The sequence below is a fragment of the Diceros bicornis genome, chromosome 16, assembly GCF_020826845.1.
Source record: "Diceros bicornis minor isolate mBicDic1 chromosome 16, mDicBic1.mat.cur, whole genome shotgun sequence".
Taxonomy (NCBI): domain Eukaryota; kingdom Metazoa; phylum Chordata; class Mammalia; order Perissodactyla; family Rhinocerotidae; genus Diceros; species Diceros bicornis.
Window position 1 is genome coordinate 4324946 of NC_080755.1, and position 26109 is coordinate 4351054.

Below are 26109 nucleotides of genomic sequence, written 5' to 3' on the forward strand. Positions count from 1 at the left end.
GAGGTTAAATCTAAGGTGTTACTAATCCACCTCTGATGGACTTACACAGAAATGTTCACACACTGGTCATACCTTCATACATACAGTGCATTATTTTTAATGCCCTTTCATGTTAACTCTCTTCTGATCCACTCAACTACTACTTTGAAAGGCAGAGAAAGAGTCTCCACCCGACAGGTGAGGAAACTGAGGCTCACAGTCCAAATGGCTTAGCCCCATCAGGCAGCAAGCTTGTGGCTGGGCTTCAAGTCAGGTCTCCCAGTTCTCCTTCTAACAGTACCTTCTGCTAAGCCACCCAGTCCATCAGCTCCGTTAGCCTGTCGTGAGGAAACAGTGTGCTACAGGGAAAGGGATTTGCAAGGAAAATCTAAGCTGTAACTCTGTCATCTACCAGCTGTGTGACCCTGGACAAGTCACCCATCCTATACCTCATTTGCCTCAACAGCAAAATGGTCACCACAGTCCTTTAGAGGAAAAATGGGCCAATAAACCTGAAACTGCTTTATAATATGGGAAGTGCTAGATGAATACGTTATGTCGTTATCACCACCACAGGAGCATATTAAGAAAACAGCTATTATTTGATGCCACTGCTAAGACGCGTTTTAAAAAAGGAGTGTCTTTTTCAAAGTTACAGAATAAAAACTAGGCAGAGTATGTTACTGAAAACCTATCGCCACTGGGGAAAAATTTTTTTAAAGCCTCATCTTTCTAAAGGCAAATAAAAGGAAAAAACGTCATCAGAGTAGCTACATCTAGAATAACTTACGAATCTTATCTTTTTTTTAGTTTAGTTTCTAGTTTGCTTAAATACTTGTTATTTGATTATTTGTTCCTTATGATTATTTTCTAATCTGATTTTCTGCACATCAAAATCACTAAAGGCTTGGCTCAAAATCTGAAGGAAAATTGTATCATCTAAAATTATTCAAAAAAGGAAAACAAGTCAATGAAGAAAAGCATAAAAAACGGTGAACAAGGAAGAACCATGTAAATAATAGAAAAAACTGTTGTTTCTGCTAATAAATAAAGTCTATGACATAAATGATATGCAATGCACCCCTACAAGGCAACAGTAACTATGGCAACAAGAAGAGATGCTCTGTATTCAGAGTGACTCAACCAAATACCTAACTGATACACTAAACATATTTCAGGCATGTTTTCATATGTTACTGAAGTATTTTATGGCCCTTAACAGCTACTCCTTTAATTTATAAAGAGATGAAAATTTTTTGTGTCTCCCAACTTATGTAATAGATCAGCACGACTTTTAAAAAAACAACCCAATTGTACTGGGGTCAGCAAGACCTCTCATTTTCCACCTCTCAGTAATGATTTTTAGGTCTGAGGAATTTCAGTTCAGAAATTTAACATGATGACTATCCAACAATATAGCTAAGAATTGTTTACACATATTCAAGACATCAAATCCTGGTTATCTGTCTATTTGGACAAGGTGTTTGGCATTACTATTTAAAAGTCTTCTCTCTTGGGGCCAGCCCGGTGGCGCAAGCAGTTAAGTGCGTGTGCTCCACTGCCGTAGCCTGGGGTCTGCCAGTTCGGATCCCGGGCGCGCACTGACACACCGCTTGGCAAGCCATGCTGTGGCGGCGTCCCATTTAAAGTAGAGGAAGATGGGCACGGATGTTAGCCCAGGGCCAGTCTTCCTCAGCACAAAAAGAGGAGGATTGGCAGATGTCAGCACAGGGCTGATCTTCCTCACAAAAAATAAATAAATAAATAAAAGTCTTCTCTCTCTGCAATAGTGGAACGTCAAATTAGCGGTGCTGTCTAGGTAGAGAAACCCAGGACAATCTTTGGCTAAAGGACTTTTAAGAAAAGGAATTCCACTGCCTCATTCACTCAATTGCCCCAGTACCTTGAACCTTCTCTCCTATCTAACCTTTCTGCTGTATCCTTCAGAACAATCCCTGAGCTCTTCATTAACTATATCCTTATAAATCCCACTTAGAGAACTTTTTCTCAGAAAACAGGCATGTTCTCTCCAAGGAGACTGTATCAGGTCAGTTTTTTTCCTCAAGTCCTCGGTACCTATCATCAAGGCAAAAAAGCATCTCACAACATCAACCTGTTGGAGAGATGCAGGGCTTTCTCTCTTTGATCCTGAGTATAGTTGAGAAGTAAAGGTTCTTCACTGCAGTCTGTGGGTATTTCCCTTTAGCACTGAAATTAGAGACGAGGAAGACAAGCCCGGCAACACCCTGGGAGAAATGATGAAGAAAGAAGAGACACGCTTTGCTTTGGGGGTGTCCACTCCATGCACATGATTCTTACGTGTTCATACAATCTAAGAAGGGAAACCTCCACATCCCTCAAATCTGACACTGGGAAGAAGGAGGAGTTGCTAAAATTCACTATCGCCTTGCCTGGGATAATGAGCCCAAGATCTAAGAACCTAGGAATCCCATTTTGGCCCTGGAGAAAGAACTCTGTGCAGTATTAGAGCACAAAGCTATAATTCTATTCCAGAAACAAAGATCCATTTCAGGGCTCATCTCTGGGTTGTCCATTTTTCCACAACTCTGAACAGTAAACAAGTCAAGGACCCTCAGCTTGGCAACTGGTGTCCAATCACTATCTGATAACAATGTTTATGGAACAAACTATGCATGTAGGCTGGAGTGATTAGGTAGGTAAAGCTGCATTCTAATAGAATCAGAGACGGTGTCAGTGTGGGGAAGAGGATGTGTCACAGGCAGATTCCAGTTCCACAGGGTTATTCTTGGTATACTCTAAGGAAGCTTATGGCATGGCTGCCCACACTGCACCAGACTTGGTGCTGTGGAATTCAGTTTCCACAGTTGTTAGTCCCTCAAGCCTTATAACTACAAATAAGTATCTACCTATTAAAGCAGATTTATTTTTACTCAGACTTTTTAACTCTTGCACTATAACTTTTCTCCACATTTGAATTTTCAAAATATTTTGTCAATAACACTTATAATTCTTCAAAATCTATAAACTGTAAACTATGTCTTGATTCCAGCAAGAAAGCTGGCTTTCTCACTTTCATGTTATTCTGGAACTTGACAGGAAAAGAGTTTGCATGAAAAGAAGGGTGAAGGGAATTTTTGGAAACACAACATAAAATATATTAAAATCCAAGCTGAAAAAAAAAGCTCCAGATACCCTTGAAAGGAGGCTAGAGGCATCCAGACACCTCTGCTCACTTCCGAGAATTCTGCTCTTGCTCAAAGCCTTATTGGCTGTATGATGATGGCTTCTGGCAGATCTATGAGTGGAGGTGTTTGAGAGCATCTGGCAGGGAAATGAACTCATCATTCAAATCTCAGCACCTCCAAAATCTGTCTCAACACCCCTAACCTCAGCTGGTCTCTAACTTGGGATACAGTTTTCTACTATTTATTTCTTCTTTTTTTTTTTTTTCTGGTGAGGAAGATGCACTCTGAGCTAACATCTGTTGCCAATCTTCTTCTTTTTTTTCTTTGCTTGAGGAAGATTATCCCTGAGCTAACATCTGTGTCAGTCTTCCTCTACTTTGTATGTGGGCTGCCACCACAGCATGGCTTGATGAGTGGTGTAGGTCCACACCCAGGACTCGAACCCACAAACCCCGGGCCGCAGAAGTGGAGTGTGTCAAATCCAACCACTACGCCACCAGGCCGTCCCCTATTTATTTTTTTAAGCAAAATAAAGCTAATAACTCTTCTTTTTAATGAGAAATTTTTGTTACATTTTATTCTCTCTTGAAAGCTCTTATTATTAATATTTTAACTGACACTGAAAGAAAGTAGCAGAGTGCCTACAGGAGGGTGTTATCAAGAATAGATGCAGTATCTTTTCTTCGTAAGAACCAGTACACCTTTTATGTTGTCTTACAGCACTGCAAACATTATGATAGCTGTTGAAAATTTTCTAGACTAAAACTGAGACTATTCATTATGCACTCCTATTATGCTATTAGTTTCCTTTCACTTAATTGTCAGAATATTCTCCTTGAGTTAAATGTGGGTACCAAGGTCCTGCCCTTAGAATCATCTTTTAGCCCAATGCAATAATTCCCTTCCTCTTCTCAAGAACTCCACCTTGTCCCATCCCTCTATATGGCCCACATTACCACACCAAATATTGCTGAGTCATTTCAAAGATACTAAGTACTTACAATCAGCTTTTTTAAAAAAATTAATGCCTTATTTTTTAGGGCAGTTTTAGGTTTACAGAAAAACTGAGCAGATAGTACAGAAGGTTCCCATATACTCCCTCTACTCCCCAACCTCCCCAACAATTTCCTCTATTATTATCTGGCATTAGTGTGGTATACTTCTTAGAATTGATAAACCAATATTGATATATTATTGTTATGAACTAAAGCCATAGTTTACATTAGGATTCAGTCTTCGTGTTATACAGTTCTGAGGGTTCTGACAAATGTATAATGCCATCTATCTATCATTATGGTGAATAGTTTCATACAGAATAGTTTCACCTCCCTAAAAGTCCTGTGATCCATTTATTCATCCCTCCTTGCTTTCCCCCACCCCAAGCTCCTAACAACCCTTGATCTTTTTGCTCTTTCTATAGTTTTGCCTTTTATAGACTAGCATATACTTGGGATCATACAGTATGTAGCCTTTTCAGATTGGCTTCTTTCACTTAGCAGTATGCATTTAAGTTTCTTCCATGCCTTTTTGGAGCTCATTTCTTTCTACTGCTGAAAAATATTCCACTGTATGGATATACCACAGTTTGCTTATCCAGTCACCTATTAAAGGACATCTTGATTGTTTCCAGCTTTTGGCAATTATGATATAAATATGAATAAAGCTTCTATAAACATTTGTGTGCAGGATTTTCTGTGGACATGACTTTTTAAACTCATTTGGGTAAATACCTAGGAGCAGGATTGCTGGATCGTACGGTAAGACTATGTTAAGCTACGTAAGAAATTGCCAGACTCTTCTAGAGTGGCCATACCATCTTGTATTCCCACCAGCAATGAATGAGAGTTCCTGCTGTTCCACATCCTCACCAGTCTGCCATTCTAATAGGTGTGTAGTTGTATAAATGTGTTGTTTTAATTTGCAGTTCCCTAATGAATAAGACGTTGAGCATCTTTTCATATGCTTATTTGCCATCTATGTCTGCTGAAGTATCTGTTCAGATCTTTCCCCTTTTAAAAATTGAATTGTTTTCTTATTGCAGAGTTTTAACAGTTCTTTGTACAGGCATACCTCAGAGATATTGTAGGTTTAGTTCCAGACCACCGCAATAAAGCGAATATCACAATAAAGCGAGTCACAGGAACTTTTTGGTTTCTCAGTGCATATAAAAGTTGTATTTACACTATACTGTACTCTATTAAGTGTGCAATAGCACGATGTCTAAAAAAATGATGTACATACCTTAATTTAAAAATGCTTTATTGCTAAAAAATGCTAACCATTATCCTAGCCTTCAGCCAGTCTTAATCTTTTTGCTGGTGGAGGGTCTTGTAAAAAATGCAATTATCTGCGAAGCACAGTAAAGTGAAGCACAATAACATGAGGTATGCCTGTATGTATTTTGGAAATATCTCTTTCCTGGCTTGTCTTTTCATTTGCTTAACAGTGTCTTTCACAGAACAGAAGTTTTAGTTTTAGTGAAGTCCAATTTATCAAGTTTCACTTTCATGGATTATGCTTTTGGTGTTGTATTTTAAAACTCACTGCCAAATACAAAGTCATCTAGATTTTCTCATATGTCAGTTTCTAGAAGTTTTATAGTTTTGTGTTTTACATTTAAGTCTATGATCCATTTTGAGTTTGTTCAACTTTGAATTTCTTGTACTTGTTCGTTCTTTCTTTTTTGTCTTCTCCATTATCTGATTTTAATTGAGCAGTTTATATGATTTGACTTTCTCTCCTCTCTTAGAATATCAAGGATACTTCCTTTTAAATTTTTACAGTGGTTGCCCTGGAGTTTGCCATATATATTTGCAACTTATCTAAGTCATCTTTGAAATAACACTATAATGTTTCATGGGTAATATAAGCATTTTACAACAGTATTCCCAAATCCTCACTCCCATCCCTTATAATATTGCTGTCATTCATTTCACTCACTCATAAGCTATAAACACCCAAAACATCGTTGCTATTATTAATTTGAAAAGCACTTGAACAAACTGTTATTAAATCAGTTAAGAATATGAAAAATAGATTTTATCTTACCTCCATTTTATTCCTTATCTAACATTCTTTCTTTATATAGGTCTGAGTTTCTGACCTATATCATTTTCTTTCTCTCTAAAGAACTTTCTTTAACATTTCTTGCAAGACAGGTCTACTGGTAACAAATTCCCTCAGTTTTTGTTTGTCTGAGGAAGTCTTTATTCGTCCCTCACTTCTGAAGGATAATTTCACTGCATAAAAAATTGTTGTTGGTGTTTTTTTTCTTTCAACACTAAATATTTTACTCCACTCTCATTTTGCTTGGATGTTTTCTGAAGAAAGTTCAATGTAATTCTTATAATTGCTCCTCTATAGGTAAGGTGATTTTTCTCTGCCTTCTTTCAAGATTTTCTCGTCTTTGATTTTGTGTAGTTTGAATATGATAAACCTAGGTGTAGAATATTAGGTATTTATCCTACTTAGTGCTTTTCTGCTTTCTGGATCTGTGGTTTGGTGTCTGTTGTTAATTTTGGAAAATTTTCAGCTATTATTATTTGAAATATTTCTTCTGTTCCTTTCTATCTTTCTTCTGGTATTCCCATTACATGTATTTTACACCCTTAATCGTCTCAGAGTTCTTGGATATTCAGTAGCATCTTTTTCATTCCATTTTCTCTTCGCTTTTCAGTTTGGGAAGTTCTATTGACATATTTTCAAGTTCACTAATTCTTTCTTGGGTCATATGCAGTCTAATGATGAGCCTATCAAAAGCATTCTTCGTTTGTCTTATACTGCTTTGATTTCTAGCATTTCCTGTTGGTTCTTTTTTAGAGTTCCCATCACTCTGCTAACATTACCCATCTTTGTTTTAAACTATTATGTTTCTTTATTGAGGTCACATTGGTTTATAACATTATATAAATTTCAGGTATACATCATTATATTTTGACTTCCACATGTTCCCCACCAAAAGTCTAGTTTCCATCCATCACCATACGCATGTGCCCTTTTACCCTTTCACCCTCCCACCACTTCCCTTGCCCTCTGGTAACCACCAATCTCTTCTCCTTATCTATGTGTTTGTTGGTTTTTTTAATCTTCCACATGAATGAAATCATATGGTATTTGGCTTTCCCCATAGGATTTATTTCACTTAGTATAATACCCCCAAGGTCCATCCATGTTGTCACAAATGGCAAGATCTCATCTTTTTTTTATGGCTGAGTAGTATTCTGTTGTCTATATATACCACATCTTCTTTATCCATTTGCCTGTCGATGGGTACTTAGGTTGTTTCCAAATCTTGGCTATCGAAAGTAAGGATGTAATGAACATAGGGGTTCATATATATTTTCAAATTAGTGTTTTCATGTTCTTTGGACAAATACCCAGAAGTGGAAGAGCTGGAGGATATGGTAGTTCTATTCTTACTTTTTTGAAGAAACTCCATACTGTTTTCCATAGTGGCTGCACCAGTTTACACTCCCACCAGCAGTGTATGAGGGTTCCCTTCTCTCCACATCCTCTCCAACACTTGATATTTCTTGTCTTTTTAATAATAGCCATTCTGATGGGCATGAGGTGATATCACATTGTGGTTTTGATTTGCATTTCCCTAACAATTATTGATGTTGAACATCTTTTCATGTGCCTCTTGGCCATCTGTATGTCTTCTTTGGAAAAATGTCTGTTCAGATATTCTGTCCATTTTTTAATCAGATTGTTTGTGTTTTTTTGTTGCTGAATTGTATGAGTTCTCTATATATTTTGGATATTATCCTCTTATCAGATATATGATTTGCAAATATTTTCTCCCAATTGGTAGGTTATCTTTTCATTTTGTTGATGGTTTCTTTTGCCATGCAGAAGCTTTTTAGTTTGATGAAGTCCCATTTGCTTATTTTTTCTTTTGTTTCCCTTGCCCAAGGAGACATATTCAAAAAGACACTGCTAAGACTGATGTCAAAGGGTGTACCGCCCATGTTATCTTCCAGGAGTTTTATGGTTTCAGGTCTTGCATTCAAGTCTTTAATCCATTTTGAGTTAATTTTTATGTATGGTGTAAGATAATGGTCTACTTTCATTCTTTTGCATGTGGCTATCCAGTTTTCCCAACACCATTTATATTGAAGAGACTTTCCTTTCTCCATTGTCTGTTTTTGGCTCCTTTGTCAAAAATTAGCCATCCATAGATGTGTGGGTTTATTTCTGGGCTCTTGATTCTGTTCCATTGATCTCTGTGTCTGTTTTTGTGTCAGTACCATGCTGTTTTGGTTACTATAGCTTTGTAGTATACTTTGAAATCAGGGAGTGTGATGCCTCTAGCTTTGTTTTTTTTCCTCAGGATTGCTTTGGCTATTCAGGGTCTTTTGTTGTTCCATATAAATTTTAGTTCTATTCTTGTGAAAAATGTCGTTGGAACTTTGATAGGGATTTCAGTGAATCTGTAGATTGCTTTAGGAAGTATGGATATTTTAACTCTGTTAATTCTTCCAATCCAAGAGCATGGAATATCTTTCCATTTCTTTGTGTCTTCTTCAATTTCTTTCAACCATATTTTATAGTTTTCTGTGTACAGGTCTTTCACCTCCTTATTTAAATTTATTACTAGGTATTTTGTTCTGTGTGTTGTGATTGTAAATGGGATTGTATTCTTAATTTCTCTTTCTGCTATTTTGCTGTTAGTGTACAGAAACACAACTGATTTTTGTATGTTGATTTTGTACCCTGCAACTGTACTGTATTTGTTAATTATTTCACATAGTTTTTTGGTGGATTCATTAGGGTTTTCTATATATAAAATCACGTCATTTGCAAATAGTGACAGTTTTACTTCTTCCTTTCCAATCTGGATCTCTTTTATTTTTCTTGCCTAATTGCTCTGGCTAGGACTCCCAATACTGTGTTGAATAAGAGTGGTGAGAGCGGGCCTCCTTGTCTTTTTCCTGTTCTTAGAGGGATAGCTTTCAGTTTTTCACTGTTGAGGATGATGTTAGCTGTGGGTTTGTCATATGTGGCCTTTCTTATGTTGACATACTTTCCTCCTATACCCATTTTATTCAGTTTTTATCATAAATTGATGCTGAATCTTGTTGAATGCTTTCTCTGCATCTATTGAGATGATCATGTGATTTTCATTCTTCATTTTGTTAATGTGGTGTATCACGTTGATTGATTTGCAGATGTTGAACCATCCTTGCATCCCTGGAATAAATCCCACTTGATCACGTTGTATGATCTTTTTAATGTATTGTTGTATTCAATTTGCTATTTTGTTGAGCATTTTTGTATCTATGTTTATCAGGGATATTGGCCTGTAACTTTCTTTTTTTTGTGTTATCCTTGTCTTATTTTGGTATCAGGGTAATGTTGGCCTTGTAAAAATGAGTTAGGAAGCTTTCCTTTCTCTTCAATTTTTTGAGAGAGTTGTAAAGGAAAGGTATTAAGTCTTCTTTGAATGTTTGATATAATTTACTGGGGAAGCCATCTGGTGCTGGACTTTTGTTTTTCAGGAGGTTTTTGTTTACTGTTTTGATCTTTTACTAGTGATCGTCTATTCAGATTCTCTATTTCTTCTTCATTTAGTTTTGGAAGGTTGTATAATTCTAAAAATTTATTCATTTCTTCTAGGTTATCCAATTTGTTGGCATATAGCTTTTCATAGTATTCTCTTATAATCCTTTGTATTTCTGTGGTATCCATTTTTAATTTCTCCTCTTTCGTTTCTGATATTATGTATTTGAGCCTTCTCTCTTTCTTTCTGAGTGAGTCTAGCTAAAGGTTTGTGATTTTTGTTTATCTTTTCAAAGAAACAGCTCTTAGTTTCATTGATCTTTTCTATTGTCTTTTTAGTTTCTATTTCATTTATTTCCACTCTTATTTTTATTATTTCCTTTCTTCTACTGATTTTAGGCTTCATTTGTTCTTCTTTTTCTAGTTCCTTTGGTGTACTGTTAGATTCTTTAGTTGAGACTTCTCTTGTTTCTTGAGGTAGACCTGTATTGCTATAAACTTCCTTCTTAGTACCACTTTTGCTGTATCCCATAAATTTTGATATGTTGTATTTTCATTTTCATTTGTCTCCAGGTATTTTTGATTCCTCCTTTCATTTCTTCATTGACCCAATAGTTGTTCAGTAGCATTTTGTTTAATCCCCACACATCTGTGGATTTCCAATTTTCTTCTTGTAGTTGATTTCTAGTTTTATATCATTGTGGTCAAAAAAGATACTAGATATTATTTCAATCTTATATTTATTGAGACTTGTTTTGTGGCCTACTATGTGATCTATCCTGGAGATAGTTCCATGTGCACTCAAGAAGAATGTGTATTCTGCAGTTTTTGCATGGAAAGTTCTGTATATTATCTATTAAGTCCATCTGGTCTAATGTGTCATTTAAGGCTGGCCAATGTTTCCTGATTGATCTTCTGTCTGGATGCTCTATCCATTGATGTAAGTTGGGTGTTAAAATTTCCTACTATTATTGTGTTTTGTGAATTTCTCCTTTTATGTCTCTTGATATTTGCTTTATGTATTTAGGTGCTCCTATGTTGGGCACATAGATATTTCCAAGTGTCATAACCTCTTGTTGGATTGTTCCCTTTATCATTATGTAGTGCCCCTCTTTGTTTCTTATTATAGTTTTTGCTTTAAAGTCTATTTTATCTGATGCAAGTATTGCTACCTCAGCTTTCTTTTTGTTTCCATTTGCATGGAGTATCTTTTTCCATCCCTTCACTTTCAGTTTGTGAGTGTCTTTAGATCTGAAGTGAGTCTTCTGTACGCAGCATATATATGGGTCTTGTTTTTTATCCATTCAGTCACACTACGTCTTTTGATTGGAGCATTTAGTCCATTTACATTTAATGTAACTATTGATAAGGATGTACTTATTGCCATTTTGTTACTTTTTTCTGATATTTTTGTAGTTCTTCTCTGTTCCTTTCTTTTCTTGCTTTCTTCTCTTGTGATTTGATGACTGTCTTTAGCGTTATGATTGGGTTCCTTTCTCTTTACTTTTGGTGTATTTATTATAGGTTTTTGGTTTGTGGTTACCATAAGGTTCCTATATAAAAACCCGTGTAAACAGCAATCTATATTAAGCTGATCATCTCTTAAGTTGACTTCATACTAAAAGCCCTACATTTTACTCTCTCCCACCATGTTTTATGTTTTTGACATCATATTTTACCTCTTTTAATTCTGTGTATCCCTTAACTTCTTATTGTAGATGTAGATGATTTTAGTACTTTTGTCTTTTGACCTTAATACTAGCTTGATAGGTGGTTGATCCACTGACTTTACTATATATTTGCCTTTACCAGTGATATTTTTTCTTTGATAATTTTCTTTTTCCTATTGGTAGCCTTTTCTTTTCTACTTACAGAAGTCCCTTTAACATTTCTTGTAGGGCTGTGGTGAACTCCTTTAGTTTTTGCTTGTCTAGAAAACTCTTTATGTCTCTTTCCATCTTGAATGATAACCTTGCCAGGTAGAGTATTCTTGGTTGAGGATTTTTTTTCCATTCAGCACTTTGAATATATCATGCCATTCCCTTCTAGACTGTAAGGCTTCTGCTGAAAAGTCAACTGATAGCATTATGAGGTTTCCTTTGTATGTAATTTGTTACTTTTCTCTTGCAGCTTTTAGGATTCTCTCCTTATCTTTAATTCTTGACATTTTAATTATAATGTGTCTTGGTGTGGGCCTCTTTGGGTTCATCTTGTTTGGTATTCTCTGTGCTTCCTATACCTGTCTGTTTCCTTCCCCAGGTTAGGGAAATTTTCAGCTATTATTTCTTCAAATAAGTTCTCTGTCCCTTTTTCTCCCTCTTCTCCTTCTGGGACACTTAAAATGTGAATATTAGTATGCTTGATGTTGTCCCAGATGTCCCTTAGACTGTCCTCATTCTTTTTAATTTTTTCTTTTTTCTGTTCAGTTTGGGTGATTTCCTGTACTCTGTTGTGCAAATCACCGATCGGTTCTTCTGTGTCATTTATTCTGCTGTTGATTCCCTCTAGTGAATTCTTCATTTCCATTATTATATTCTTCAGCTCTTATTGGTTCTTTTTTATATTTTCTAATTCTTTGTTGAAGTTTTCACTGTGGTCATCTATTCCTCTCCCCAGCTCTATGAGCATCCTTGTGACTATTAGTTTTTACTCATTATCAGGTGGATTGTTTATCTCTATTTTATTTATTTCTTTTTCTGATGATTTGTCCTGTTCTTTTATTTGGAACACATTCTTTTGTCTCCTCATTTTGCCTACTTCTCTGTGTTTATTTCTTTGTATTAGGTAGATCAGCTATGTCTCCTGATCTTGGAAATATGGCCTTATGTGGGAGATGTCTTATGGGGCCCAGCAGTGTTCCCCCCTCTTGTCACCCATGCCAAATTCTCCAAGGGTGTCCCTTGTGTGGACTGCAAGTGCCCTTGTGTTGTGGCAAGGCAATTATTGCCTGGGCCAGCTGGTTGTGAGGCCTGGCCACTTGTGGCTGCTATTGGTGTGTTATTGAGTGGGGAAAGCCCCCAGTGTGGCTGGCTACAAGGTCTGCTGGCACACAATTACTGCAGGTTCGCTGGTGAGTGAGTCAGGCCCCCAGTGTGCCTGGTTGCTAGGCCCAGCTAGCACAACTGCTGCAGGGCCCTAGTGTGGCTGGCTGCATGCCTTGGCACTGCTTGGCTGCCTCAGGTGTGCTGGTGGGCAGGGCATGCTCCAAGACAGACTAGCTATGTGGTCCAGGGTCATGCAACTGCCTCGGGTGCACTGACGGGCAGGACAGGACCCTGGCATGTAAGCACGCAACACTTTGAGGGCACTGGTGGGCAGCACAGATTCCTTGTGTGGCTGTTTTCAAGGCTCAGTGACATAAGTCTGCTGCAGGCTTGCTGGTGGGTGGGGCTGGTCTCTGGGATCAGCTGCCTGTGCTGCATAGCTGTACTCGATTGCTTGGGGTGCTCTAGTGGGCAGGACAGGCCTCTGTGCTAACAGGTTAGAGGAAGGATTGCAATGGTGCTTGCCACAATCTGTATCAGCACAGCTGAAGTAGGTCATAATGTGATGGCCACATCTAGTGTCTCAGTCCCTGGGGAGTGGGCCCAGCCACCTCTTGCCTCTTCGGGATTCACTCTGAGCTTAGTGAGTGGTTTTTACCAATGGACTATGCCCTTTTCAATCTCTGGGTTGGGTGAATCTGTGTGTGGGCCCTTTAAGAGCCAGTTTTCCTTTTCCAGAAGTTCTGTAGTTTTCCTGGGTGTATCCCCATTGGTTTTCAAAGCCAGGTGTTTTGGTATCTTGTCTCTGTTCTGCTGGGTCTAGGGGCTGGGGTGCCTAACGTGGAGCTTGAACCCCTTGCTCTTCTGGGAATAACTCTGTACCTTTGAGATCGCTCCTGACCAGGAAGCGCCGTGGCTGGGGTGTGGTTTTTCCCTCAGCAGGGCTGTACCTCTGCCTCTTCCACCCCTCTCTGTGTTGTCCCTTGTTGTGGAGGTTCTTTTCATCCAAGTTCCAGATCTCTCTCTGAGGAAATTGTTCCACAGCTAGTTTAGGTTTGTTGTGTGCATGGGATGAGGCCAGTTCAGGACCCTCCTATGCTGCCATCTTCCAAACTCCCCTATATTCCCCATCTTTTCTTGTACATTGTCTACTTTTTCCATTAGAGCTCTTAACATATCATAAGTGTATAATTATATAAGAATATCACAAATTCCCAGTCTGATAATTCCAAAATATCCACCACATCTGAGACTGGTTCTCATGTTCACTTTATCTCTTCAGTCTGTGGCGTTTTGGGGCTTTTTGCCTCAGTATGCTTTGTAACTTTTTGTTGAAAGCAAGACATGCTGTATTAGATAACAGAAACTTAGGTAAAAGGTCTTTAGTGTGAGATTTTATATTAATAAAGCTAGGAGTTTGGCTGTGTTTAACGTTTGGTTTACCTGTAGGTATCAGAGGCTTCAGTTTCCTTTAGTATTCTTTTTCTTTCCCCTGTTGTCTTTGGGTTTCCCTAGAAACACCTCCTTAAATAGAGTCTGTGTCTTACAGTTCTCGGTTGTAGTATATATACTGTTATTATATTGGAGCTCTATTGATGTAGTGGCCAAGGTATTGGAGGGGGGAAGTGTTCTAGAGTCTTATGATTAAAAACAGCTTTTTTAATGGGGCTGAGTCCCTGGGCTGTGACCTTCAGAAGAGTTTCTTGGCATTTCTTTTTCTTCCCTTATGTGAGATACATGGCTAGAGGGGATTGGAGCTGTCTAACTGCCTTTCCCATAGGACATATAAGCGACTGGTAAAGGAGTTTCCGTTGAGGGAAGGACCTTAATTCTATGATGGATCTAAGAAGAGTTGTTTGTTCAGCTTTTTCCTGTTGTGAGGGTGGAAGTGATGACTTACAAACTCTTTACATGCCAGAGCTGAAACCAACAATCTGCTATAATGATTCCCGTGGACAAACGATGTCAGCAAGAAGGCTGTACAGAGTCATTTCTTTCCTCAGTTCCCTGTGAAAGCAAGTCTTTAGGGCATGAACCTTGAAAAGGCCCTTAAAATTTGGTATACATATAGCTCAAAGCATAAGTTAGTCATTTTTCTAAATAATATAATACATATTGTGATGACTGATAATTTTCTATGTTTCTATTTATCCTTTACCACATAAACTAAAAATGGCAGAATGTATTTTCACCAAATTTAAAGGACGTGTTACTGATAGTCTCTAACTTATTGAAGAAATTATGTAGTAAGCATGAGATTCATTGTTGGGGATCATGTGGCACTTCTAAAAGCTGGGTAATCATTGCCTATGGAGCTGCAGCTGGGGTCACTGCCTGTCTGAAGAGTCACGCCGCATAAAGTAAGACAGATGCCTGCAACAGACAGAACACCAACTTCAGACATGAGTCTCAACCCCCACCCAAAAAAAAAACCCAGAGCAGAAAGTATCGATTGCTATTAAGCTCCTTCTCTCACAGGCAGCTTTACATACCATGCTCCATATTTGGTGGTCACGAAAGATCTTTAGGCATGCACAGAAACAGCAACTTTTGTGATATACTACAAAACTGAAAGCACTAACTCCAACCCTTCGCACAGACTTGCCTCATAATTCCATTAATTAAAAATTCCTGGTAAATACACACACAGATGCTGCCAAGGGGGCTTTTATTGTGTGTGTAAAACTAGTGAGTTTTGTAACTCTGAGTCTCCTTCCATAGAGAACTAAGTGAAATAAAAAGATGTCCAAGAAGATTTGTGCCTTTTATACCTATAAAGAAGTCCCACAAGTCGTGGCTTTCTGATATACTGCTTACACCCTTCTTGTCTTCATGCTTTGATTCCCTAGTTGTGGTTTTTCTTCTTCATATTAGTTTAATGATATTCATCTCCTTGCTCTTATTTTCCTCGGTCCCTCCTGGCTCTGACTTTATGATGATACCTCAGCACTGACTTTCCTCCACTGGATTCAGATCTTTCTAGAATAAGGTGGCACCCACAGCTCTAGGTATGAAAAGAGTCCTGGACATACTCACACAATATAATTGATGATAGAGCTTTTAAGTTTCAAGTATATAACAGACCTTCCTCTAGGAAGACTGTATTCAAATTAGTATGAAAAAAAGATGGATTATCTTTTAAATGGTATTGAAATAATTCAAAAAAACAACAATAAGCTGGTATATTACCCTGATCCTCATCAAATTCAATTCCAGATAGAGTACAGATTTAAAAGTTAAAAATATGAGGCCACAGATTTTCTAGCACAATACATGAGTAAATAGTAGTATGACCTTAATGTTGAAATGAGAATGAAATGAAAACTAGAAACCATGAAAGAAAAACTGGTAAATTAGATTGCATGAAAAATTATTTTTAGTTAAAAAAAAATGAAAAGAAAAAGTATATAAGGTGGGAGCACCAGATGGGAGCACATACACAAGTTATTGGTAAGATAAATAACAGACAATAAAGTAGTGTCCATAATACAGTAAGCCAGCTGAAAGTCTAGAATAATAACATGAGCAATAATAAAATGGACAAAGGACAGGAACAAGCAATTTATTTAAAAAAAAATGACATGAAAAAACAAGAAACTTCATAATCAAAGAAAAATACTTAAAAGGATGACATATTTTCTTCTATCAAATTGGCAAGATGAAAGAGGTGACACAGTCATTATGTGCAAGGGAAGAGGGAAGTAATTACTCTCATGTGTTGTTGTTAGGAGTGCAAACAGCTACAAACACTTTAAAGGCAGGTTGAAATAACACTCATAATTTATAATGTGCATACTTGCTGACCCAACAATCTCACTTTCAGATATTAATCCTATAGAAATACTCCCACAAATGCCCACATATAATGGTACAGATATTTACTGTGTCTTTGTTTTAAACTTTAAGGCTGAAAATAATAAAAATGTTCATGAATGAGCATTTGATTAAATACATTATGGTAGAATCACTCAGTGAAATTCTTTGTAGCTGTTAAGCAAGGATATGGTTGGAATTCCATTCCCAGTTATGATGGAGTAGCTTTAGTAGAACAATTCTCCTACAAAGAATAACAAGGAAAGTAGGACCACAGGTGATTCGGATACTGGTATTACAAGGCACAAAATTAATAACTGCGACTAATACATTTAAGAAATTAGATGGTAAAATAGAGAATTTTACTCAAGAAACAAATCTATTTAAAAAATTATGTATATGGAAATTCTGGAACTGAAATGTACAAAGCGTTAATTAAAAATTTGTTGAATGGGTATAAGAGCAGTTTGGAGACAGCTGAAGAGAGCATTAGTGATCTTGAAGAAAGGTCAGTAGAAAAACATCCAAACTGAAGCATGTAGTTCAAAAAGGAAGGAAAATATAGAAAACAGCATATAAGATATATGAACAAGAAAATGTCTAATGTATTTGTAGACGGAGTCTCAGAAGAGTTGAGAAGGGAGAGAATAGCACATAAGCAATATTTGAAGAGACAACGGTCAAACAAATTTTCAAAGTAATGGAAAATATATACCCATAGACTTAAGAAGCACTATGAACCCCCAAAAGACAAACACAGAGAGAACTACATTAGGCACTTCGTAATAAAACTGCTGAAAATCAAAGATAACAGGAAAGTCTTATAAGCAGCCAGAGAAAATAAGATACACTCCAAGACACACACTCTTCAAAGGAGACACAATAAAGCAATGGCTGACTTCTTCAGGGAAACCATGGGCATCAAAAGATGATGGGATGCCATCTTTAAAGCCTGAAAAAAAATTAACTGCCAATCCAGAATTCCATAACCAGCAAAAATATTCTCCAAAAGCTAAAGCAAAAGAAAGACATTTCTGGACAAAGAAAAACTTACTTTTTAAAAAAATATAGCTAGAATACACTCTAGAAGAAATAGAAAAAGGAGTTTTTCAGAGGAAAAATGATCCTACACAAAGATGTGTATTATACTAGATTTAATATCTGCTAAAAGAATACTAAAAATATACAACCAATAGGTTAATATATGGAAAATGATATAATGAAATAAATTCTTGATTAATAAAAAATAAAATGAAGAAATACAAAAGTGAACACAAAACTGTTGAGAAAAATGGAAAACAGTTATTAGAATGATAGCTATAAACCCAACTTAACAGCAACAGCATTACAAACAAATGTACTAAAGACTCTAATTCAAAGACTACTACATCAAATTGGATATGAAAGTAAATATCATATGCCACTCACAAGAGACATACTGATGTATAAGGACAGTGATAGTCACTTGATCTATGATGAACAATAAGGAAAGGAAGGCTTTTTAACAAATGATGCTGGGTCAACTGAATATTCATACAAAAAGTGATTCTTGAACCCTACGTTTCACCGTGTATAAAAAATAATTTCCAGGTGCATTGTAGATATAAATGTGAAAGAAAAAACAATAAAGATTCTAGAAAAAAGATAGCAGAATATCTCCATGAACATGCCATAGGCAAACTTGTTTTTTTTTTTTTTATTGATGTTTTAATGGTTTCTAACATTGTGAAATTTTGGGTTGTACATTTTTGTTTGTCCATCACCACATATATGACTCCCTTCACCCCTTGTGCCCACCCCCCACCCCCACTGCCCGGGTAACCACAGTCCAGTTTTCTCTGTCCATGTGTTGGTTTATGTTCCACATATGAGTGAGATCATACAGTGTTTGTCTTTCTCTTTCTGGCTTATTTCACTTAACATAATACGCTCCAGGCCCATCCATGTTGTTGCAAATGGGACGATTTTGTCTTTTTTTATGGCTGAGTAGTATTCCATTGTATATATATACCACATTTTCTTAATCCAATTGTCAGTCGAGGGACACTTAGGTTGCTTCCACTTCTTGGCTATGGTGAATAATGCTGCAATGAACATAGGGGTGCATGAGCCTCTTTGGATTGTTGATTTCAGGTGCGTTGGATAGATTCCCAGTAGTGGGATGGCTGGATCATAGGGCATCTCTATTTTTAATTCTTTGAGGAATCTCCATACCGTTTTCCATAGAGGCTGCACCAATTTGCATTCCCACCAGCTGTGTACGAGGGTTCCTGTTTCTCCACATCCTCTCCAACATTTGTTGTTTTTTGTCTTGGTGATTATAGCCATTCTAACGGGCGTGAGGTGGTATCTTAGTGTTGTTTTGATTTGCATTTCCCTGATGATTAGTGATGTTGAGCATCTTTTCATGTGCCTATTGGCCATCTGTATATCTTCCTTGGAGAAGTGTCTGTTCATTTCCTCTGCCCATTTTTTGATCGGGTTGTTTGTTTTTTTGTTGTTCAATTGTGTGATTTCTTTATATATTATGGAGATCAACCCCTTGTCAGATGTATGGCCATAGGCAAACTTTTTTAAACACTAAAAGTGCTAACCAAAATAGAAAAGACTAATGGACTATATTAAAACTTGAAATTTCTGTTCATTACAAGGCACCATTAAGAGAGTGAAAAGGCAAACCACAGACTGGAGAAGATATTTGCAACACATCTATCCAACAACGGACTCATTTACAGATATAAAGAACTGCATATCAATAAAAGAAAGACAATCTAAAAGACAAATGGGATACTTCACAAAAGAGGATATTCAAATAGCCAATAAACGTGAAAACGTGTTCAAGCTCATTAGGCCTCTGGGAAATGCAAAATTAAAAGCATAATTAAATACTACTGTAAACCCAAAAAGAATGACTAAAATTACAGAGACTGACAAAAAATAACTGCCAGCAAGGATGTGGAGTGCCTGCAATTTCCAGATCACGCTGGGAAGAACGTACTGCTACAACCACTTTGTACAAACATTTGACACTAGCTTCTGAAGTTATTTGCAAATCCAATTACCCAGAAATTCTACTCTTAGGTGTACCCTATAGAAATGCATACACATATCCACAAAATCACATGCTAGAATGTTCCTAGTGGCACCCTTCACAGGAGGGCAAAACTGAAAACAACCAACATTAAAATGGATAAATAAATAAAATGGATAAATTGTGACATTATCATAAAATTGAATAATATGCAGCAATGAGAATAAGCAAATCATGATTTGGATGGATCTCACAAACATAATGTCAGCAAAAGAAATCAGACATACACACCATATGATTTCATTTATAGAATGTTCAAAACAGGGACGAAGCAGCAGACAGTGACAGAAACGAGAAGCCATCATCTCAGCAGGAGGGTAACCGGACAGCATGAGATGGGCTTCCAGGCAGCTTCTATTCCTTGACCCAAGTGGTGATTAAATGGGTGTGATCTCTTGTGTACTTGGCTACAATTTTTACTAAAAAAAAAAGAAAAGAATCCAGCAGATGTATATGCACTGACTTAGAAAGATAACCACCATATATCAGCAAGTGGAAAAAAAAAAAAACTAAATTGCAGATCACCAAATATAATATGATTCTATACTGGTAAAGAAAACAAAAAGGTGAATTATTATATCCAAAATAAATCTATGAAGGATTTATTAACAATGTTTATCTCTTGTATTTTTTGCTTCATGAAATTTTTGGATTTTTAAAAAAGTGAGCATTGGTTACACATTTGAGACCAAAAATAGTCAACAGTAAAAAAGAAACAGTTTTCTAGCTGAACATTCCACAGTATCAAAGGTGTCCCCTGGGTTGGTGCAATGTGGTAGCCCTGACAGTGACGTCTCTCTGTGGTACCAAGTAGCTGAGTTTCAGCTGCTCTAGCTCTAGAGTCTCTATGGGGCAGAAGGGCAGATGACTTAGAGGAGCAGGTCCTTCAGACTTAAAGACACGTGCTTCCATCAGCCTCACTCAACTTGTGTTCAGGAGCAGATTTTGTGCAGTCTCTGTGGAACACTCACTGAGCAAAGCGAAAAACCCAAAAGGCCACCACGAAGCTGCCCAACTCAGTCCCAGAGAAGGGACGTGTGGTGTCGCCAAACACGTCAACTGTATGCTCTCACGTTGTTTACCTAACAAAAGGCACAAAGGATAATTACCATTTCCTGTGTCTTAGGTGTCACACTCAACAAGCTTACCTGTAAACCTTCAGATTAGTAAGACAAACTCCAACTTCTGTCAATCCTACTATCAAACATTCTTTTTTTTTTATAATTTTATTTATTTATTTTTGTTCCCCCAAAGCCCCAGTAGATAGTTGTATGTCATAGTTGCACATCCTTCTAGTTGCCGTATGTGGGACACGGCCTCAGCATGGCCAGAGAAGCAGTGCGTTGGTGCGCGCCCAGGATCCGAACCCGGGCCACCAGCAGCGGAGCGCGCGCACTTTAACTGCTAAGCCACGGGGCCGGCCCTATCAAACATTCTTTTAGATAATCATGTTTTCCTCAACCAATTTATATCATTATAAACGAATTAAAAATTTCTGTCATCCAATCTATCATTATACATTATTATGGGACAGGAAAAAATGTTGAATTTCTAAGAAGTATACTTAAAAATAACGGGTAGCCTTTAAAAGACTTTTTATTATATCTGCCAAGTATATCTATTGTGAACAAAATGATTTAGGAAATAAAGATGTTTCCAAGTAAAACTTGAAAACACACCCAAATTTGAAAAACAGAAGCTGCATGTGCAGGTGTATGCATGTGTACACAATCTCTAAAAACAGCAAATATATTATTTTCCCACATGGGAGAAATGGAGAACAAATTTTAGCCCATTTTCTTTAAGAAAGAAAACAAAACAAAACAAAAACTCCTAATGAATTAAGAAGGCATTTATTCAAATCTATGGCCAGACCAAGAAAAAACAAAGGTGAAGATTTAGAACTTATGCTCAGATTTATAGGCTTACAAAAAATAAAAGAGAAATACTAAATAATCATTTAATGTCACTGTAGTAACATTTATTCTATTTTGTCTCATCCAGGTTAGAAGCAGAGAACAGGAGCTTCATTATAACAATAAGGATTGGTCCAGTATGAGGAAGAACTAACCAGGGGACAGAAGGCCAGGACACAAAGCAGGTGTTGTGAGTCCTGTAAATTTGCATGGACTAGGATGGATCCCTGAAGGCATTTTCTCAGAAACAGCGTTGTGGGCTCCCGGCAGCTGCGGGCTCTGCACCAGACAGGGCACTCCACCACACGCTCTTCTGTCATCACTGCCCAAGTCTGTTAACACAGACCTTCGCTGGGAGAAAATCACAATGTTTAAAGTAAAGAGCGCAGTGAGTGCATGAATCAATAAATGCATATTGTTATAAACTTTTCATAAATAATGCAGACAAGAACAAGTGGATACTGAACAAGTTAGAAGAAATTTCATCCTTCACATTATGCAAATGCATTTTGCTAGAGATTTTTTTTTATTTTTATAAGGATGATCCTCATCACTACTTTTACTATGTGAACCGCAAAATTGACTGTGTATCTCTTTTAACAGGAGCATATACATAATTACTCTGTGGAGATATTTTCAAAAGTGTCAAAATATGAATTAAAACACTGACACTTTTTTTAAAACTCTTTACACAGTTCCAAAACGTGTGGTTTACAGAATGAAAGCTTGGTAAAATGGATTAGAACACTTGTATGCAGCAGTTTCAAGAATATCAGTTATTTATTTTATTTAAAGCACTGTTCAGATTCCACTACATTATACAGAAATTCTTCTGGTTGGGGAGACACATGCAGATGCACAATGGAACCAAAGTATCTTAACTGCCCTCCGTTTTCTGAGGAAAGACCCTCCTCCCCATGTGGCTGCGACGAGACTGAGAGTTCTTGCACCGTCGGGAGAGCTCGGGGCCCGTCTGGAGGAGCAGGTGAGCTTTGCTCCCAGAAGCCACAGCCCTTTTCTTCAAGGACCCTTCTTCCCTAAGGAAAGGCGAGTGGGTAACTGCATTGCAGATGAAGCGCAGTGCTACCAAACTGTGCTAATTTGTTGCTCTTTGGGCAAGTCAGCAGAATATTCACTGATTTTCTTTTCCCGCAGAAGATAAACAGATGTCCTACCATGTTCTGGGAGACACACACACATAGAACTACTAAGTTCTGTAGTACTTCAAACTACGTCTGAAGACACAAGGATACTAATCACATATTACCAATGTTCTCACCTGACCAAATAAAAATCATTGCACTAAATTAACACAACCAAGGGCAAATTTGTTCCTTAGCTTGCTACAATATAACCTCAAAATTATAGATGAAATTCTGTCTATATTGAGCCTTAGTTGGAAAGAAACATAATTAAATGAAAATACGCAATCCTTGTTCCTTTACGCTAACAATCCCTCAGCTTTTTTTTTCGTGAGGAAGATTGGCCCTGAGCTAACATCCATTGCCCATCTTTCTCTTTTTGCTTGAGGAAGATTTGCCCTGAGCTAATGTCTGTTGCCAATCTTCCTCCATTTTGTATGTGGGATGCCACCACAGCATGGCCGACAAGTGGTGTAGGTCTGTGCCTGTGATCTGAACCCATGAACCCAGGCCACCAAAGTGGAGTGTTCAAACTCAACCACCAGGCCATGAGGTCGACCCCAATAATCTCTCAGCTTTTAATGGTTAAACTTTTTCCCAGCAGCCTTCTTGCCTGTCTTACTGAGAGGTACATTTTCCAGTCCTCCAACTTATAAAAATGCAATGAGACACTTCTGGTTTCCGTCCATCGTCCTCTGCAGATGGCAGGGAGAGATTCTACCACTGAGACTTTTACTTTGACAGGTTTAGATTTTTCTTGTCATGAGTGAGGATCACAGAGATTACAGAGTCTAGTCTTTTCACTTTAAAAATGAGGAAATTAGGTTCAGAGCAGTGAAGTGACAGAACATTAGTCACAGGGTTGTGTCTAGAACACAAGTCTCTTGACTTCTGGGCAGCTTCTTTCCACCATCCCCCACTGGAGTGATCAACCAACCAAACAAATAAGACATTCTTCACAACAAAAAGTGTAGTCTGTGTTTTTGCTAATGTTTTTGTTTTTACTGCTGAAGAGATTATCCAAGTCAATATCTTCTTTTCCTTTGATTTTCAAACACTTTGTCTGCTGTTCAAGTCTGGGCAAAGAACAGAAATAGAATCTAGATTCATTATCCTGTGAGGAATAAATCGTGACAGCAGCACAAATGTAAACAGAAACCACGGGGTGGACAACAGTGAATTAGCAGGTATTTTGCTGCACAGAGCCTTATTAGAATTTTTCTTCAATTTAAGACTTAAAAAATAACACTTTTGTTCGGAAATCCTAACTTTGAAATCTGCAAAGTCCGCCTCTCCCCCCCAACATTCTCTTATAGCAAAAAGTTTCTAAACTCTGGAGAATAATCTCTTCAGACTCTGAGGAGGAGCTATTAGGGATGGTAGGTGATGGTGTGGTAGGTGGGTAAATAATAATTGCTCCTGATGATTTCAGCACTTATTTTAATCAGAAGATTACAGACATTGTGCTCATCAATTGCATAAAGTACTTTAGTTCCAGTGTGGGATCGCAGAGAGTGAGTTACCGTTTAAACGCTCCAGTGTGCAGCAAGGACTAAATCTGTACCTCTGTCATCACGGGACTTGATTAAAACTTGAGACTCACAGTTTGTAACGAGGATGGGAATTTCTAAAATGAAAATTTTCCAGTGTTGCTAATTATCTAGTAATTAATTTCCAGTAGATAGAACTTGAGACAGTTGATTAATTTATCTATAATACTCATGGTTTTAAAGAAAATTATAATACCTTGCTTTGCAAATCTCTTTTCTGATTGCCCCTGGACAGGAGCTCTCTCATTTTCTCCTCACTGACAAGCCTTTGAGCTGGGCATGCAGTACTGTTTCTGTGTCTGTTTTAGATGAGGAAACTGATACAGTTACCAAAATCTTACATAGACCCTAAGTGACTTGTACGTAACTTGTACATCATTTTATCCATAGGTGCTATAAATAGGTTATGTCATGGTAAAAATATATTCTATTTAGCAGTTAGATATTTTTTAACCATTAAGACTTTTTTCACCAAAAAAGCAAGAAACTGAGAAAGAATTGCCATTGAAATCCCATCTTTGGACCTTAAAAGGAGGTCCTATGTAGCTACTGCGGAGCACCCTAACTCCGGGTAAGGAATCACCTGTGCTGCAGCACAGAGACCAGTACACTCAGGGCAGGAAGACCCCAGTCCAAGCCTTAGCTCCCGCGCCCTAGCTTTGTGGCCCAGAGTGCATATGTAAACTCTAGAGGTCTCAGCTTCCCAATCTGCAAAACAGAGACAGTACTTGCCTTACACGATTTGTTCTAAGCAATCAGTGAAACAATACATCATAAAATAGTCTACAAACTCTTATGCACGATGGTCATGCATAAAAATGTGTGGAATATTTTTATTAATTCAATATGTTTAACTTTCATAATATTCAATATATATATATTATCAGAACTTATTTACATTCTTGAGGAAAGAATATTAACGACAGAAAGAGAGAGCTTAAACTGAAGTAGTGAGCAGCTGGTGGAGACAGCGGGTCAGCACAGAATGCCGGAGGCACAACATGTGCACCAAATAGCACAGCGCAGTCATTTTGCAAAGAATAAGATGGTAGAAAAAGAACAATTTTAGCTCTGCTTACATATTTTTGGCAAATCTGTGAGAATTTTCCCCAAAACTTTACAAATTTTATGAAACTGAGTTGATTTTCAAACCATCTTAAAGCATCCCTCTGTAGTATATGCTGATGGAGATCTTGATTCTATCTTAAATTATAAAATAGAAGCTAGGATGCCTTATATAACTTTGATGGAAATTTTTAAAGAAATTTAAAAATAAATCAAATAAATTTACTGAGTGGCTTTTCAAAAAAATGCCAGGCACTGAAATTAATCACACATATATTTCAATATAGTTCTTGCTTTCAAATTATTACATCACGAGGGAGATACCCCAAGTCAAACTGTAAACAATTCAGATTTCCTGAGTGAGATAGGTAACTTCCAAGGGCTCCCAGATCCTTGATTTCAATTAACCTCATCTCATTCTCAAAAAAATTCTGAGGTAGCAAGAGGACCCCTGTTATAAATAAAGAAATTGAGGATCAGAGATTTGAAACCACGTGCGCATCTTGGACACAGAGGGAGAGGAGGGCGGAGCTGGCCTCCACATCCAGGCTTCCTTCTACCCCACACATCGTCTTCAAGTAGCACAGGGTTGCTGTGCATCTGCAGACGGCATCGAGGAGAAGTCACAGGCGGAGCAAAAGGAAAGGAGCAATCATAGTCATAATGATGCTTCTGGGGGCTGGAGGGAGGATAGGGCTTGGTGCCGAGCTAGTCAGAGAGCTTTGCAGAGGATGCAGCCGATCTGGCCCTGAAAGAAGGGGGATGTGGATGACTGATAGATTTATAACAGTCTAGGGAAGTAGGATGAGAGAAAAGCAGGAACTGGAATACAGTGAGCATAAGCAAAAGAAGTGTTTTAGGGACATGAATAAGCTAATCAACTTATCTGACTGAAACATCT

General features: G+C 37.6%; 1 protein-coding gene across 1 annotated transcript in view; it reads right to left on the minus strand.

The window, feature by feature from the left end:
• Positions 1 to 26109, minus strand: part of L3MBTL4 (L3MBTL histone methyl-lysine binding protein 4) — a 342274-nt gene that overhangs the window by 90158 nt on the left and 226007 nt on the right. The window contains 1 exon segment of the mRNA XM_058556539.1: positions 23599 to 23669. Coding sequence (XP_058412522.1) covers positions 23599 to 23669 — 71 coding nt within the window.